The sequence below is a fragment of the Geotrypetes seraphini genome, chromosome 4 (genome assembly GCF_902459505.1).
Source record: "Geotrypetes seraphini chromosome 4, aGeoSer1.1, whole genome shotgun sequence".
Lineage (NCBI taxonomy): Eukaryota > Metazoa > Chordata > Amphibia > Gymnophiona > Dermophiidae > Geotrypetes > Geotrypetes seraphini.
The window spans coordinates 63,102,774-63,122,084 of NC_047087.1; the positions used below are offsets into that span (position 1 = coordinate 63,102,774).

Genomic DNA, 19,311 nt, shown 5'->3' on the forward strand with positions numbered 1-19,311 from the left:
TAACACACTTTGTGGTTTTCATTTTAGTTTGTGGTCATAGCCAGTATAGTAAATTTCAATCCTCTGACCTATGATAACTATACCTACCCACAGTGGGCTAATCGCCTTGGATGGGGAATAGCAATGTCATCAATGATACTTGTGCCTGCTTACTTTGTCTATAAATTTCTGACTCTGCGTGGGACCTTTAAAGAGGTGAGTTTTCCAAGGAATAAATTATTGTATAAATGTTTTAATACAAAACTAAAAATAGAATAGCCATTTTATTTGTCTTATGTTCCAAAAATATAGGATTTAAGATTTTTTTTTCAGCCGCACCCCCCAATCTAAAACAATTCATCCATGCAGCAAGTAACACTACTACCACCCAAATAAGCACCAATGATCATGGACATGCCTGGATTATCAATGGCATTATCCAGAAAATGCTGCCCAAATCTCTGCAGGCTACCCCAGCGCTATCTGAATAGCATGGGGTGGTCCAAAGATGAAGCCTATATGGAGCTGAGAGCGACCAATTACATTCAATGCCAGTATCAAATTAACTATCCATATAACTTAGGACATATATTTGCAGCTCTGCCCATTATACCTGAAGCTCAGAGTGTTTCTCTCAGCAACTTCAAGAATTGTGTTGGTTTTTTTTTTTTTACTTCAACATGTTTAGAGCTCTTTATATGAATGTCCCCTGAGGAAGGCATCATGAATACGCCAAAACTAGGATCCTTGGGACCATATTTTTGAATAAAGACTCTGTCATTGGTTGGAAAAACGTCTCCCTTGCCTTTTGTAGGATTGTCTATATCCCAAGGCAAGGTGTTCTTTTTTTGCCTGCATGGATTAGATATACAGTTTTAAAAATCTAGTTAATATCAGGAGATAACCAAATAAACCATGAACCTTCAAATTTTAGGACCATTCAGTTTTGGCTGACAGTTCAATGCCTCTCCAAAGTTAACCAGTTAAAATGAAGAGGGTTGAAAGGCATGCTGGGAGTATAGCTAAGATTTAGAGTGGGCAGCTCAACAAAGAACAGAAAGTCAAAGAGTTGGGCAAAAGAGATGGTGTTACATCTATCAGAAAGATATGAACCAAATCATTTTAAAGCAGTACCTCCTATCCCAATATCATACAATGGTCGACTAAATCAAATGGAGAGGGCAAATCTAGGGAGATTACAACTGAGGTTGCTTCCCAGTCCAAAACTTGATAGATGTAGGTTGAGATGGCTAAGAGGGTCATTTCAGTACTATGAGCCCTTCTAAATCCAGTCTGGTGAAAGTGTGAGGTCTCCAGAAGTTCTTCTAGCAGGGTGGAAACCATGTTCAGTCACTTTAGCTAAAAAAAGGACTTGAGCTATCAGATGGTAATTGGCACAATCTAAAAGGTTCCCTTTTGTATTTTTTAACTCTCAGAGACACAGTAACAAGGAAGGGATTATACCCAAGCTACAAATTATCATAGACAGGGTATAAGGAAGAAGAGTAGTTTGGAACATAGATATGAAAGTGAAGGGAATAGGATCAACTGGCTTAGTGGTTCATTAGTCAGTGAACTGAATGAAGATAACATGATTGAAGGGTATGAGATTGAGGGGACATCAACAAGGGGAACAGAAAAGATACTGTAAGGGCTTGCAGAGGATACAAGTGGACAAATGATGATCCCAAATCTTCTGAAGAAGAAACAAAATCCTGAGATTGTTTTAAAGCTGACATCTTAACAAGGGATTTCAGTATTCCATACAGTTTCCTAAAATGAGGGGCACTCTATATCTGAGATGAGTAATAGTTATTTTTAGCCTAGAGAATGTGTAATTTGTAAAGATAGGTCTGAGTTTTAAATCTCAGATATGTAGATTTTGAACGACATCGCCAAAGTTGCCTCTTTAAGAGAAGGAGATCTTGGATAAACCAGGTCTCCCTACAATGTTTAGAAGGCCTAGCTGGATGAGGATGCAATGGGGCTAAGGTGTTAAGTTTGTGGAAAGACCTGAGTCCCAGAGAGAGGCTTGGGTATTCAAACTGCTGTCAGTAAAACTGATTGGAGAGAATGGAAGTGTTGTAGCAAAGACTTCCTCTTTAAGATCTGCTAAGTCCCTAAACAAGAACAAGGGCACTATGCTGGAAGTAAAATAACATGGCAAAAGACACAGCGAACAGAATGAGAATATGGTTGGGCCAGGGATATGAGACAGGAAACAGGGATGGGATTAAAGACAAGGAGGAAGGAGGAAGAAGGAAAGGTCAGAACAATATCCAAGAAATATCCTACCTGATGAGTAGGATAAGTGATATGCTAGGAAAGGGTCATGAACCAGAGCATAGAAATCAAAGCAAAAGAGGGCTGTTGAGTCATCAATATGAATGTTGAGATCACCTAAAAATTTCAACTTCTTTAATATATGATAATGTTTTTTTTAATGTGGATTAACAAAATAATTTGTGGTTGAACTTCAACCATGAAAATTTTGGCCTTGTATTAATTGTAATTTTTTATTTTCTCCAGAACTGTCAGAAAAATCCAACTGCATTTACTGAAATGAAGTACAGTTTTGATGATGCACAGAAGCGGGTATCAGATCTGTCTGCTGCCTATTCTGCATGTCAGCAAAGTTGTTTGAAATCCAATGAAAATTTGTTGATACACAGAAAGCTGCAATGGATTTTTCTAAAACATTTTGCAAAGCAATTCAGTGAACCTGTGAAACTTCTTGCAAGAATAACTCTGGCCACATTGCTGATGAAATCATGCAGTTCCCATTCAAATGGATTAGGCATGTAAATACTTTTTTACAATTGGGAAAAATGAGAAAAGCTATCTGGAATAAACTCTTTTTTAAATTTTATCACAGAAAACCATCAAAAATTTTATAGCATCCACATGGAGCATACACTAGTGTATTTGATAAAACATCTTCCATTATAGACAAGCCTCTTCTTTGAGGTCTGAATGTCTTTTATATTTAAACCAGTGAATCGTAGCAAACTCTGAGTGATGTACAGGATAATTTACTAATTTTTGCTAAACATGATTATTCCCATTACATCTCAGACATCTAAATGAGGTACACATGTAATCTCCAAACACCTCTCCAATCCCAGCACACACTAGCCCCCTCCCCAAATCAAAGATACTACGTCTAAAACATTTAGACTCCTAAATCTCTAACAACTTTCCTCTCTTAATAGAATTGGAAACACATTCCACCATGCTGGCCTAAAGTTACTGAGCACCAAGTTTCATTAAAATTTGATATACCGCTTAAAATAATTGTCTAAGCAGTGTATAAAACTGGAGTATAAATTTTTTTAAAAAACATTGGGGAGACATAACTAAGACAAAAAAACACACCAATAAGTAGAACTTATTGAAACAAATGGAAAGGAGGGGTGAACTACAACTGTAATAGGAAAGAAGAACAAAAAAGGTCAGTACAGTAGCGGGGGGGGGGGGGGGGAGGGAGTTCTACTCTTCCTTTATAGGAATCTGAGTGAAATTGGGGTGTTACAGGTCATAGACATCCCTAAATAAGAATGTTTTAAAATTTGCTTTAAATTTGTCAAAATTGGTCTCTTCTCGAAGGTATAATAGGAGAGAGTTCCAAAGAGTTGGGGCGGTAACTGAGAAAATCCTTTTTAGGGGGAGAGGGGTATCATAAAATAAATGACATAGAGAAGGAATATTTAAGAGAAATGGATTGCCGGATCGTAGTTTTCTTATTATACAATAGCCCCCAAATGGGTACCTATTTTGCCCTCTAAGGGGGTGATTCCAAAAAGAGTCATCTAGCTTGAGGTCGTAAAACCACACTTAAATGCCAGTATTCTAATCATTTACACATGACTATGAACCCAATAACTCCAGCTACGTAATTTTAACCAGATAAATTTTATCCAACCAGATTTTGGAAAACTTTCATTCGCGCAGTTGGAAAAGTTTGGCTAAAACTTTGGCTAAAGTTAACTCCATAAAACTGGCCACTTGTTTTTGCCACTGCCATAGGAAGCAATAGAATATACCTAGCTACAGTGGCATTCTGGCACAGGCCATGCCAGCTTCAAGCAAACGTAAAAGATTCCAGGTCTGAGGACTACAGAATGTAAATAGGTGAATAGATGTTTGCAGGCATGTCTAAGAGTGAAGGGAATTAAGGGTCATATTCTATAAATGGTGCCAAAAGTTAGATGCCGGTAGGTGTCTCGATTGCGCCTACTAGCGCCTGACTTAATTGCTTTAATTGGCTTGAATCAGTATAGTAATTGACTGCATCATTTAAAACCAATTAAAAATCCATTATAAAAAAAATAGGCACCTCCTGGAGCAGGCATTTGAATTGCACCTACAGGCTAGTGGTGCCAAAGGACAAAGGTGTGATTAGGGCAGAGATAACCTTAAGTGCCGCTAGGCTCGATTCTCGAAAAAACGTTGGCACCAGTAATGTAGGTTTTCAAAACCCTGGTCTACATTACCAGCCCCTGCGTTTTTTTGTTAGGTGTCAGTTACCGTGATTCTGGTAATGGCGCCTAAGGGTGATTGACATGTGGCCGGCACTGGCCGATGTAGACACCGTTAACAGAATCCAGGCCTAAGTGAACATTTATTGGTTCTTCGGTTTCTAAATTTATTGTATGGCCATAATGAAAATATCTTTTCTTTTGTCAAACAACTTTTGCATATCTGCAATTTGACACAGTTGCAAGTAGCCAAATGAAACCAATATGTCCTATTTTCAGCTGTAAATACTCTACGACTTATGTTTCTTCATCACCATTACTTTCCAGAGAATAGCTTATTGTATTATGCCAGAAAAAGAGCATCATCTTGTGATACAAGGAGACGTGAGGCAGTTCAAGGTTTGTATTTTTTATTTTTTTTTTCAACATCCATAGAATGTGTGTTTTTTTACAAATGCAGCTACAGAGTTATCTGGCCAGCTGAATGAATATTGCCAGTAACTATCAGCAGCACTGATCACTCTAATGTGTGTTTGTTCAACATCACTTGCTGTTTAGAGAGTGGTGCTGAATACACAGTATGTGAATACTATTTATTATTTATTTATTTATTTACTGCCTTTTCATGAAGAGATTTGCCCAAAGCAGTTTACAATACATTGAATAGTAATCAGGTTTAAGTATTTTTTTTTTCCATCTGTCTCGGCAGACTCACAATTTAACTGTGGTACCTGGGGCAATGGAGGGTTAAGTGACTTGCCCAGTCACAGGGAGCAGGCTGGGATCAAACTCACAACCTCAGGGGGCTGAAGCAGCATTTCTAACTACTAGGCCACCCTAAAGGCTATGGCCAGTGCTTTAAAAAAAAAAAAAAACATCCAATACTGTGTTTAAATAAAGACCTGTTAGACCAGGGATGTCAAAGTCCCTCCTCGAGGGCCGCAATCCAGTCGGGTTTTTAGGATTTCCCCAATGAATATGCATGGCATCTATTTGCATGCGCTGCTTTCATTGTATGCTAATAGATCTCATGCATATTAATTGGGGAAATCCTGAAAACCCGACTGGATTGCGGCCCTCGAGGACCGACTTTGACACCTATGTGTTAGACTGTAAAAGCTCTCTAACACAGGGAAATAACTACTGTTCTTGAATGCAACTTGCCTACTAATGCATAAATATGAATTTAAAAAAATTAAAATAATACATACGAGGGGGTGCTGAAAAGTTCTCAGCCCAAACAAGAAGAGAATGGCGTGGATATGGTTCAATCAATGATCCGAAACAATGTCAAGACATAGGATTTCATTTCTGCAGATTGGCACTTAATGAAGTAAGATAACACTCTTTTCAGCTCCAGTGGCAAAATAACACTCAGAATTTTGAAAGTTGGTTGGGCTGAGACCTTTTCAGCACCCCCTCTAGAAAGTGACATGGGGACAAATTTTTCCCCGTCCCTGCAGGAACTCAATTTCCCTGTCCCATCCCTGCAAGTTTTGGCGCTATCCCTTTCTCTGCACCATTCCTGTAAGCTCGGCCTTAACTGCACAAGGATGGGATGGGAAAATGATTTCCCACGGGGACGGGTTAGATGATGTCTTTGGAAACTGACTGAACTATCCAGTTAAATTTACCCTTTAAATGCCCTGCCTGGTTAAATCCCATTGACCTAGCTGGCCATCGATATTCAGTTCAAGTACTAGTAAGAAATTGCAATGCTGAACCCACTGACTCAAACCTGTGGGATATATACATTACATTACATTAGTGATTTCTATTCCGCCAATACTTTGCGGTTCAAGACGGATTACAAAAGAAGTTATCTGGCCATTTCCAGAGGAATTGAAGAGAAGAGCGAGTTGTTTCAGAGAATTGGGAAGAGTCTTGCAGTGTTAGTTTGTCTTCAAGGATTTCTTGAATAGCATGGTTTTTATTTCTTTTATAATACAATCTAATACTGTTTTTTGTATGAACCTTCAGAATACAACCAGGCACATTCTACTTCTGGTTGTTTTAATCTCCATCCATCCAACTTTTATTGAATATTTATAAAAATTCTTTTTATAGTTCCAAATTTTTTTTCTCATTAGTTTACTCTTTTGTGCATTAATTATGTAAATAATTTTCACTTAGCTTTTAGAAAATTTCTTCATTGCGCTTATTCTCTTTCAATAGCCATCTCTCCCGACATGCAAGTTTCACTAAAAACTTTCTTCAGGGTCGAGGGGAATTAAAACTAATTCAAAAACAACTAAAGGTTAAAACCACATCAACCTGTAGTCAGCTGAACGAATGCCCTGAAGGAGGCAGGAAGCAGAATGAAAACTTGACGTTGCATGTGATGCACGTCCGAATCGACGAGGGATCAGCTGAATTTAAAAACAGTAATTGCAAACCGTGGCCATGTTCTATGATGGCAAGCAGCTCTCGCAATTGGTAAGAGTTTCATTATAATTATTTTTGTGCCTGCTGTTTGGTCAGTAACCTTTGAAAAAAATTCTTATATTTACTAAATACAAAGATTGCTGGACTACAGGTTGATGATATGGTTTTAACCTTTAGTTGCTTTTGAATTAGTTTTAGCTCCCCTCGACACTGAAGAAAGTTTCTAATGAAGCATGCATGTCGGAAGAGGTGGTTATTGAAAGAGAATAAGCGCAATGAAGGAGGAATTTTATGAGTGTCAGAGCTTTTACCACATCGGCCTGCAATAAAAAAGCCCTAATTCGGCTTTATAAAAGGGGGTTTATATTAATTAATGTTTAAAGATGCAAGGTTTTAGGACTGTTAGGCACAGCTCATCCCTATGACTTGGCACTTTTAAGATAACTTTTTCTTGAAAAAAACAAATGTGCAAAGCATTAAAAATGTATAAGATGAAAGAAGTCGCCTGTGAAGGACTTGGTCACAGAAAATGCAAAGTATTGCTTTAGGCCCTTTTACTAAATTACTTTAGGCTGGTGTATGGTGCAACATGTGGTAACAGTCAATGCACAAATGCAGCAACTGCTTTTGCGGTATTTCTGGCATTACCATGTGCTAAGCCAAGTGTTAATAATATTTTGTTTTTACCAAGATGCATAACTAGGTAAGGCATGGATGGAGAATGGGTGTAGAGACATCACAGCACTTGGGGACCCTTTATCTAAAGCCGCAGCAAAAGCGGTCTTAGCATGCCCCTTTCATGGGTCTTTCCCATGCATTAAAAACACTTTTACCATGGCTGGAAAATGGCTGATTTCCCCATTTTCTGAATTAATGGCCATTAAAAAAAATCTTCAAAATGAAAGAGGGAAACAAAGCACAAAACGACAGAGCAGAACAAGCAATGCAATGGGCCTCCAGATGATGGTGATCAATATTTTATTGAAAAAAGACCAGACTTAGGCTGTGTTTTGCGTGTTCGCCTGTGTCAGGGGTCTATTAGTTCTGTACAATCAATGCTGATGTATCACAAAAAAAAAAAACGTATTCCTTCTGGGAAGACACCATAGAATGTAAGTCCTCTTCAGAGCTCTTGAGTTACAAGAAATCAGCTACCAGACATCTTGAAGTGCCCAGCCAAGCAGCATGTCCAGTGGTTGCAGTCAAGAAATATGGTTAGAATCATTCTTTTTTCCAAGGCTTACCACATGAGCCCCTAACTCCACCTGTTTTGTGGCGGTAAGAGCCTCTGCACTAACCCCATTCTTATCAATTAACAGGCAGAAATGCCTTATGCATTGTGATATTCAGCCTATGCCTGCTAGGTCTGTTCCCAGAGCAGTGCAGAAACCTGAAGCAAAGGCACTAGAAACAGCTCACTTTAAACCTCAAACTAACTATTTTGGGGGCTTTTCTTCTTTGGCCTCTAGAGGGAGCAGGAGAGCAGATTTGCCTGTTCCACAACCCCCACACAGCTCTAGTTTAGTTCCCAGCAGTCACGTGCAGGCTGGAAATCCTTTTCACCTGAGAGTTTGGGGCGTGGCTGCAGGCTATTACAACAGAGAGCAGAACAGTTAGAGAGGCAGAAGGAAAAGCAGGAGCAACAGAGAAGACAGGGAGGCTCAGGGTTGAGAGCTCTAGATGGCAGGGAGCTGACAGAGGCTGGTCCGGAGCCACCAAACTTAATGCCTCAGGATTTTCAGACCATGGATCTGGAGCCATATGCTGAACTACTGAATGGAGCCCTGCCAATGGAAGTTTATTGGACTGAAGGCAAGTAAATTAAACTGCCTAAATCAGGGGTGTCCAACCTGCGACCCCATGAAGTATTTTGTGCGGCCCCGGTCGAGGGCAATGCAGTGTTTTCCTCTGCTGCCCCCGGATGTTTACCGTCTTGCCGGCTCCCTCCTCTGTCTTGTTGCAGCGTTTGCATGTTTGTGCGGCCCCAAAAACATTTTTTCAGCCAATGCAGCCCAGGGAAGCCAAAAGGTTGGACACCCCTGGCCTAAATGTTTAACCTGGACACTATGTATTAGCTCTACTTTTTGTGAACCGCCTTGAACTTTCCCGGTATGGCGGTATACAAGAATAAATTATTATTATTATTTGGCTAAGCTAACTAAATGCCTTTTGTTGTGTAACCCTGAAGAAGGCGTGGTGCTTGGGGGCATCTATAAGAACTTTAAAGAACTGTTTTTGGATTTTGGGGGGATTTTCTTCCCTCTGGGTGGGGGAAGGGCTGTTACCAGTCCCAGGAAGTGGGAACTGCTCTGCGTCTTCTGTGGTGGGTTTGAGGGTATATTATTTGCAAATTGTCACCACACAGAGCACACTCCCTGGCCAGCAAGTCAGATGCTGGAGCCTAGTGCCGTAGCACTAGTACAGGCTGAGGTAGTGATATTAGCCCAAAAAACTGTTTTTGAATTATTTGAAAGTTTGAACCATTAATTGGCTGGAGAACCAGCGGCAGCTTTGAAAAGCCTGAATTATGAGTTTTTGGAACATTATTGGCTGGCTCGAATCCAGAGTCTATTTGGAATGGCAGTTTGTTTGCTTTGGACTATACTTTATATTTTTGAACATCCTGACAAGATTGATTTTCTTTCTTCCAGTATGGAACTCCTTGAACTCTAGGCAAGCAGGCTAGTTTGAATGATTTTGTTTTGTGAATAAACCCAGAACTTGCTGGATACAATATACTTACCTGATGTTGTGGTGTTCTCTTTTGGGTGGCCTTTTTTTTTTCCTTGTGCAGCCCATAGTGGCTCACAAGAGTTTTTCTTTTGTTACTTGTTATTCCGCAAACAACTGAAAACCTGGCTTTTCAGCAAATTGTAGCTCTATCCTTCCCCCCTTTCTCTCCCCCCTTCTACACATAAGTTCATGTAATCCTTTTTCTTCTTCTCTACCCACTATTTTAAGTTCTTGTAAACCGTGTCGAGCTCCATTCTCATGGAGATGATGCGGTATATAAATTTAAGGTTTAGATTAGATTAGATTAGATTACTGGTGCCCTAGGACCCATTGCCCTGAGGCTGCCAGTGACAGCATTAACTGATTAGTTCTGTCACACCCACTCTCCACCCCTAATATGCCCCTTCCAAGAAAATTAAAAATATTTTTTGGTGTGTGGTGTGCACTAGTGCTGCCTGATTTCCAATTCAAATCGATTCACTTCGGGTGAATTGATTCGAATCAATTTGTCATTTTAAAAAATTGGCCTCGCATACTGCCATCATCCTCAGCAGCACGTTCCCTCTGCTGCAATCCTGCCCCTGCTGCTGAAGATGATGACAGCCTGCAAAGATTGCTACAGCACCAGCGATCCTCTCTGCAAGCTGCTGTATTAGCTAAAGGTAAGACCGGGAGGCCAGGGGGGAATATGCAGGCCTTCAGGGGGGACAGGCCTTTGGGAGGGGGGGGCCTGGTGTAGAAGTACACGGAGGGAGGGAGGGAGGGAGAGAAGGCGGGTTCAAAGAGACATGCATATACCGGACTGGGGGGAGGGGAAAGAAATAATGTATCTAAAAACAGAAGAGAGGGTGAGAGATGGTGGACAATAGGATGGAGGGAGGGAAGGAACAGAGAAGGAAAGAAGATGGACACAAGGGATTGTGTGGAGGGGGGATAGAGATACTGGATAGAAGGGTCGTTGGGAAGAGAAAGGGAGAGATGTTGGACCCTGGGGTGGTGGGGAAGGAGGGAGAGATACTGGATGAAAGGGTAGTGGAGAAAAGGAGGGATGGTAGATCTAGGGATGGTGGGGTCCATCACTGCAGCTGTGAGGATGGAGACGAAAAAAGGGAAATATGCCAGACCTCTGGGGGAGGGAAGGGAAACGGAAGGGGAGGACAGAGATGGAAGATGGATGATTAGCACAGATAAAGAAGAAAACGACAAATGGGCAGGAGACCCTGGCAAGCGAGTTTTCAGAAGATAAACAGAAACCAGAGCCTGAAACCAACATGATTTGAATAATGACCAACCAACAAAAGGTTGAAAAAATAATTTTATTTTCTGTTATGTGATTACAATATGTCAAATTTGAAATGTGTATCCTGCCAGAGCTGGTGTTAGACCATGAACGTGAGCTAGGATTTAACAGAGAGAGGAAAAGTCTTTTTGTTTGTTTATTTTGTTTACACCACAGCGCCAAGGTGGGTAGGAGAGGGCAAAGGGGGTGAAGAGGCTATAAAATAAACCCACCAGGATGTTTGGAAAAAAAACAACCCAATTGGACAGGAAAATCAAATCAAAAAATCGATTCAATAGGCTGAATCGAATTGAATTTTTTTTCCTGAATCAGGCAGCACTAGTGTGCACACACAAATTGGCCATTTTACTATGGGATGCCACCACATGTCCCTCGGTATACCTTTTTAATATGTGGTAAGCATGCACTACAGTTACCACAGTTTAGTGAAAGGACCCCTTTAATGTGTTACACTTATTTGCTAATTGAATAACACCCCCCACTGTTTACAAAACATAGTGCAGTTTTTAGTGCCAGCCACGGCCATGGTGATAACAGCTCTGGCATTAAAAACCTTGCTGGGGGGAGAGGAGGAGCTTACCTAAGATGGCGGCTTGAAGTCTACACGAAGATGCCATCGGGTTTTCCTTTTGAAACTTTCTTCTTCATTTATGGTATGGTAAAAAGAAAATCTAAACCATGGGTCTTCCTGGAGGAGCCTAGTTTATCGACTGGAACAATGGATACCTTTGTGCAGCGGGGAGCTCGAATGCAGGAACCGGAGGGATCCTTGGCTTAGAGAGGCATGCAGGCTGAAGCTTGTCATCTTTCCTTTGAGGGTGCCACCTTATCTTCAGAGGAGCATAGTCCACTGATTCGTCTTATGGTGATCGAGGAGTTATTGGAGGTTAGCCCAGCCCAGGGCATTCTTTTGCTGACTCAACAGAGTGCAGAGACTGACTTTGGACAGGGGCTAGAGAAGCCTATGCCAGCATTATTGCAATTGGTGAAAAGGAAGGAACAAGCTCCTGAAGTTTTATCGATGGTAAAAGTGACTGCTGGAGATACAGGCACTTTGATTCCTTCAGTGGGCTCTGGAAACAAGGTTTTACCTATGCAAAGGCCTAAGGTATTCAATATGGAGACATTATGGGAGGCAATATCTATTGTGCAACTCTCTCTTGGAACTCAAATACAGCAATTATCCCTGCGCTATACAGCAGTACTTTCAGGAAATTTGGATTTAAAGAATAAAGTATCATGTCTGGAAAACAAGATGAAAGATCATGAGACCAGATTAAAAGCTGTTGAAACACAGGCTGTTGAAACACAGGCTTTAACCTGGGTTAAAGACAGTGGGAATTTACATTTAAAATTAGAAATGCTGGAGAATGTTACTAGATGATGTAATCTTCAGATTATAAATTTCCCTAAAGTGTTTTCTGTAACAGCACATGATAGAAACATAGAAGATGACGGCAGAAATGGGCCACGGCCCAACAAGTCTGCCCACTCTACTAACCCACCCCCTAATTTCTTCCTTGTAGCGATCTCACATGCCTATCCCATTTTCTCTTAAAATCCAGCATGCTGCTGGCCTCAATTACCTGAACTGGAAGGCTATTCTAATTTGGTGAAGAAATACTTCCTGGTGTCAGTATGAAATCTCCCACCCCTGAGTTTCAACGGATGTCCTCTTGTCACCGAAGATCCTTTAAGAAAGAAGATATCCTCTTCTACCTCAATATGGCCCGTGACATATTTGAACGTCTCGATCATGTCACCTCTCCCTCCACGTTCCTCGAGTGAGTACAGCTGCAACTTGCCCAGCCATTCCTCATACGGGAGGTCCTTAAGTCCTGGCAGTGTCGTTCATTCCAACGTGGATGAGAAGCATGGGGAAGTGGTCTTGGGGCTTGATGAGTCGTTCTAAGCAGGTGGTCACATCCCGGATCCTGGCTCCTGGAAGACAACAAACCTCTCTGGATTGCATATCTAGTCTGCAAATTGGTCCCTCGGTGCCTCTCAGCAGGGAGTCCCCTGATTTTTGAGAGACTTCATACCCACCTCTCTCAAAAATCTATTACCTACTAAGCAGCTAGCCCTGCTGTTAGGTGTTCAGGATTAATGACAATTGCACATATATTAACAGTCCAATATTGTTTAATAATATTAACAGCGCATTCTTCTCATATCAAAAGGCATATGTTCAATGGAGACCCATCAGGCGTGAAAATTGCACCTCTCCTGAAGCAATACATGGTCTCAGGGAAACCCCTGCTACTTGGTTCACTTATATACTTTCGCAGTGCCTAGTATGACATCACACCTGTCAACCAATCAGCCAACAGAGGCCTTCCTTAGGTATGAATAAAGAAATTCCTTTTAACATAGTTACCAGGCTTAAAAAAAGTTTTACAAATCCTACACAGCTATTTTTGAATGCATAACACATGCAGGAGTGTCTAACCTTTTGGCTTCCCTGGGCCGCATTGGCTGAAAAAAATGTTTCTTGAGCCGCGCAAACACTGCAGCAAGACAGGAGGGAGCCGGCAAGATGGTAAACACCCGGGGGGCAGAAGAGGAAAACACTGTATCGTCCTCGACTGGGGCCGCACAAAATACTTCACGGGGCCGCATGCGGCTCTCGGGCCGCAGGTTGGACACCCCTGCATTAGAGGAAAAATTTAAATCCAAAATCAACTCTCTGTCATGTGTTTTGGAGAAAACTGACAGTCTGGGATTTCACAGACAGAAAAGAAAAACCCCATATATAACCTCCCCTAACAAGAACTCCCAATATGGGCTAAAGGAGCCTTCCCTTAATGAAAATTCCTATGCGGGCTGAGCAGCCATCCCTTCACAAGTTTCTATGGTAGGTTAGCTGAAACGTCAAATAGATCAAACTGCAGATGTGTTACTTCTCAGGATTTCTTCAGGTTTAAAATATCTAAAAATATAATTTTCAAAACCAATTCTTATGTTTTAACATACATTCACAAATATAATCAAACACATTCTCTCACACATTCGGGACCCCAAAACATTCATAAACTACACAACATATTTCATTCATAATTAATACAAGAAAGATTTTCTTCTATACCCAGCATTGGCTTGTGAAATCAGATATATTCCTAGCTAACTAGCTAAAGAGCATCTGTTATCAATTAGGCCATGAGGATCTTTTGATGCGAATCCTGTGGACAAAGAAAGAAAGATGGCAAAATGGAGTCAGATTAATACCTCTATAGTGTGTTATGTATTACCTGATTTCCCCTAGGATCTGGCTTAATCCAGCCTTCCTGGTAACCCCTAATGTTTTTCTGTTATTCTCTAATGTCATTTTTCTGACCTTTGCTGCAATCCATATTCAGATTTTTATTTTTGTATTTATGCACCAACTTTTCATAAGTTTCTATTGGGCGTGGCCTTAACTATCACATATGCATCTAACTAGATTTACCCAGAATCACATAAAAAGGAGGCATCTCATATGTAGAAAAAATCTACAACATACTCCACAAACATGTCATGCACACTATCCATTCCATTACATTATAGCACCCCCTACCAGCCAGCCAACGCCACTACTCACTACCTAAGAGAGTTAAATCTCTAAATCCTAATCAGCAGAATTTATCTGCTGATAGTTTGGATTTATCTAATTTCTTAGGTCGGATACTGAAGTCCAGATTACCTCTACCTTGCTGGTACAATTTGCATTAGATTCAGATAGGGAGTAGATGCTAAAATTCATTTTCAAATATAAAGATATTCCCTTTATGAAAAGTATTGTAAGAATGTATCCAGACGTATCTCGTTCCACACAGAAGAGAAGGAAACCATTTCTTATTTTGAGAGCTCAGGTAGTTCAGTTAGGAGCAACATTTGTTTTGAGATATCCTTGTAAGTGCGTTTTGATTTATAAAGAGAATCGGTATGTTTTCTTTGAACCAAAGCAGTTATCAAAATGTATTTCAGCTAAAGGGCCTATCACTTCCAAATATGAGCTCAGTAAGGACTGTGTAGCTCCATCTTTATTTTCTTTATAGTAATTTTCCTTGTTAGTTGTTTCAGTCTATATTCAGCTCCACTTCTATTTATTGTGGACTAACAATATTTTGTACTGTATAATGTCTTTGTTGTTTTGCACAAGATGTATTGTGCTTGCAGTGGGTACTTTTGTTGGCATTCTATTTTTTTCTTTATTTGATTGATAAGATTGTCAAATGTTAATAATTATAAATAAAGAATTAAAAAAAAAAACTACACCTCTTGCTACGGTTTTGTAAAATGTGGGGGGGAGGGGGAGTAAACATGGAACTACATCCTAAATATGAGGTGCTAAGTAGCTCCACATTAACTGCTTTCTCATACTAAGAGAACTTTTAACACATTACTTGTATTTTTAAAAATGTAGGAAATGCCTCCAATAGTTACCACATTAGTTTTGTAGTTACTACACATTAATTTCCTGCGGTGAGCTGCAGTGACTGCAAAATCTAATACATGCAAGGGGACCCCCTTGAATCCTGACTGACTGAAAGAAATATTACCAAAAGCTCGTCAGCTATTAATGGATTTCAGATGTTCTGTTTTGATAGATCCATGAATTTATTTAATGTAAGTAATAACCTCTATTCTGTACCTATAAACAATATCTTTCTTTCACTCTTGGCTGCTACAGTATGTTAAAAAAAAACCTGAACAATTTCTGGTTTGGTTTGAATGAATTGCATAGTTAAAGGGTTGGGAGGAAAGTTATCAACCCCGGCTACCATTAAGACGGGTTATTTTAGCCCAAGTCATGCAATGAGACCCTGTGCTAAAAAAGCACAATCTGTGGTAAAAATAATTTGTCTTAACAGTAGTCCATGTTGATTACTTCCCACCTTAATAGATCAACCTTCTATTGAAGAGCTATTTGCTGACTTAACTTTCTTTTGCAGCTCCAGCACTGGAAGGCAATATGACAAATAGCAGCTCCAGGGAAGAAAGTTCACATGTCAGTTTTATTGCCATGAAGGTTACACTTTGGGATTGTGTTGGACATGACTGGATCTCAACTCTTCTTCCTTGATCACTTCATGAAGGCAACTGTTCTGTTATCCATTTACAATACCTCCTTTTTTACTTGCTTAAAGATGAACTAATTGAATGGATTTTATTTCCTTCTAGTTCTCTGTGTTATTCATCCATCCTTGATATAAATGGTGAGCTTTGGTGCATTTGGAAATGGGAGAGGGTGAACCACAAGATGAACCCCTCAATGGATGTGGTTAAGTCTCTTTTATCCTGGTCCACTAAGACAAACACACCTAACTTTAGTCCTTAAAAAAAATGTTTTCACTGCACCCTTCAGAACAGCCTATGTTTGATGTAGTTACGTGCTTCCTGTTTGGTCTTAAAGGAGAATATTGTATCTTGATTCTTGGAAGCAACAATAACTCTGCTGTACTGTTCCTGCCCGCTAGCATTCTTTTCTAGCCCTGACAAATACTGCTTCAAATATTTTTCCATTCTTCAGCAAGAAATAATGAAGACTCACAGAAATTATGAGTTTCTTTGAAGAGAAGATGTTTTTGATAAGTTTATTTCATTTCTATACATCTGTGCAGTTGCACACAATAAGGTCAGTTTTCAAAGGATTTGGAGGCACAGTTAACTGCAGTAAGTGTTAACATGCTCTTACTGAACATTAAAAAGGCTTACTGCAGGACATGTACTGGGGTCCTGTGGTAAATGTGGGTGGGAAGATGTGGCTCAAGGTGAGAAGGTGTGGCTCACTGGTAGACCTGCTACCTCTGCATCTAGTGTGATCCTGTGTAAGTAATTTAATCCTCCCATGCCCACCACTTTGAAATGTCAAACCCACAAAAAAGTAGTATACAAGTCCCCATTCCCTTTCCCAATTTGCATGCAGATATCACACGCTAAAAAATATTTTTTTTTTTAATTTTCTTGGAAGGAGGCATGTTAGGGATGGAGAGTGAGCGTGATGGCACTAATTAGCACATGAGGTACTGTCGTGCTCTAATTGATTAGTTTGGAGTTATGGCTAGCTGAAAAACTACCGCCTGCTTAAAAGGAGGTGGCAGCAGCAAATGCGCGCTAAAACCGCTAGTGCACCTTTGTAAAAGGAGCCCTTAGTCTCTTACCACCCACAAAATAGGTGGTGGTAGGGGCTCACCCAATAACGCTGGTTTCTACAAAGGCACAGTAGAGGTTTCTACCATGAGCTGGTGAGGTAAATGTTCCAACGCTCATAGAATTCCTATGAGCATCTGAGCACTTACCTCGCCGAACCTCTACTGTGGCTTTGTAAAAGGGGGGCCTAAATTTTTTAATGGCCAAGTGCAAATGGCAAAATTACCATGTGGCCTTTAATTCAGAAAATGGGAAACGCATCCATTTTACAGTCATGGCAAAAGTAACCTTAGCACACAGGAAATGCCTGCGTAAGGGACAAGCTCTGGCCACTTTTGATGCAGCTTTAGTAAAAGGGCCCCAATGTGAGCTACCATTAGACATGTTCTCTTACTACTAACTTGTACAATTTTAGTGCAGGCTCCATTTTATGCCTCGAGACCAAGGGACCAGGGGAGTTATCACCATAGGGTACCATTAAGATGAGTTATTTTACACAGGTCTTGCTATTTTAGTACAGGGTTTCATTGCCCAAAATGGGGTCTCCTTGGTTCTGCCACCACAGTTACTAATAACTGGGGTTAACAGTAAAACAGTGAATTCATTTTATATCCTTTCAAAAATGATAAAGACTAGGGAACACTTGAAGTTACAGAGAACTAGTTTTAAAACCAATAGGAGGAAATATTTTTTTCACTCAGAGAATAGTTAAGCTCTGAAACACTTTGCCAGAGGATGTGCTAACAGTGGTTAACGTAGTTCGATTTAATAAAGATTTGGACAAGCTTCTGGAAGAAATGTTTATGGTCTGCTACTGAGACAGACCTAGAGGAAGCCAATGCTTGCTCTTGGGATCAGTGGCATGGAATGTTGCTACTATTTAAGTTTTTCTCTGGTATTTGTAACCTGGATTGGCCACTATGGAAACAGGATACTGGGTCAGATGGACCATTGGTCTGTCCCAGTATGGCTATTCTTATGTTTTTATGTAGCATGTCTTAATAGTAGCCAAATTTGATAACATCACTTTTGTTTCCTAATTTAGGACACTGGGGAAGAGAATTGACATTTAATGGCATGTATCCTGTTTTACATCAGAATTAATAGGATAAATGTTATTCTTTTAAAATTTCCCTTAGGCTGATAAAGGCATAATGTTTGGCCAGACATCTTGAATCCCAATCAAAAGTTCTCCAAAATAAAGAGAAATCAGACCTGTGGTAAAGGTTGGTTTAACTGTAGCTAGAATAGATAATGATTGTATTCATCTGCTATCTGGTTAAAATTATCCAGATAAAGCAACCGCAACTATGTTGGCATAAGTCAAGATACTCAGATAACGATATGTGGATAAGTTTAACCACCTACAGTGGTACCTTGGTTTACGAGCATAATTTGTTCCAGAAGTATGCTCAGAATCCAAAGTACTCGTATATCAAAGCAACTTTCCCTTTAGACCATAATGGCAACGCTGACAATTCGTTCCACAACCCAAAAGGTGCCAAGGAAGTGGCGAGGGGTGTCCCAGGGGCGTGTACCTGTTGGGTGCCGGGTGCTGCAGTTTGTAGGTGACCAGACCCATGCAACCATCGGGGTCCTTGGTTGGCCTCAAGGAGACGCCTCCTCTATCCACCAGCCAGACCTCTGCACCTTGCTGGAGAACCCCTGAGCCCATGCAGCTGAGCGCCGTCCCACATGTGTGCCACGTATAAACACGCACATCGATGATTGACGTGTGTGATCATAAGCAACATGCAGGTGGGACGGCGCTCGGCTGCATGGGCTCAGAGGCTCTCCAACATGGTGCGGAAGGCTGGCCGGCGGACAGAAGAGGCATCCCCCTGAAGCGGCGCTGCCTGCAGCTGTAAATGCTCATTTATCGGGGTGGTGCTCGGTTTGCAAGACAAAAGTTTGCTGAGTGTTTAGCTCGTCGTGCAAAACACTCGCAAATCGCGTTACTCACAAACCGAGGTTTGACTGTATATTCAAATGCACTTTCTTAATCCTGATATATTTTTAAAATATTGGGTTAATTTCATCTCCTTTAATAAAAGAAAGATAAATTGAATGGAGACCGTATTTATTGCAGTATACTAAGAAGAACTTTTTTTATATTGAATAGTCAAGCTCTTGACTTCGTAATACTGTGAGATGTACAGTAGGGATGTGCAGAGGAAACACATTTTTGGTTCATCTTGGAAAATTTGGGCTTTTCCCTACTTTTGATTTTTAAGTTCATTTCTCACATTTAATTTAATTTTTAAAAATTAACGTTAGAACTTTTTAAAACTCTGTATGTAGATTAAT

At 40.4% G+C, this 19,311-nt stretch overlaps 1 protein-coding gene across 2 annotated transcripts in view; it reads left to right on the forward strand.

Annotated features, from left to right (window-relative positions):
- SLC6A2 (solute carrier family 6 member 2) overlaps window positions 1-18,030 on the forward strand; it is a 269,420-nt gene extending 251,390 nt beyond the window's left edge. For both annotated transcript variants that reach the window (XM_033943527.1, XM_033943528.1), the window contains 3 exons: window positions 28-195; window positions 4,785-4,856; window positions 15,807-18,030. In XM_033943527.1, coding sequence (XP_033799418.1) covers window positions 28-195; window positions 4,785-4,856; window positions 15,807-15,830 — 264 coding nt within the window. In that variant the 3' untranslated portion in view covers window positions 15,831-18,030. The remainder of the gene's footprint in view (window positions 1-27; window positions 196-4,784; window positions 4,857-15,806) is intronic.
- Window positions 18,031-19,311: the final 1,281 nt, after the last annotated feature.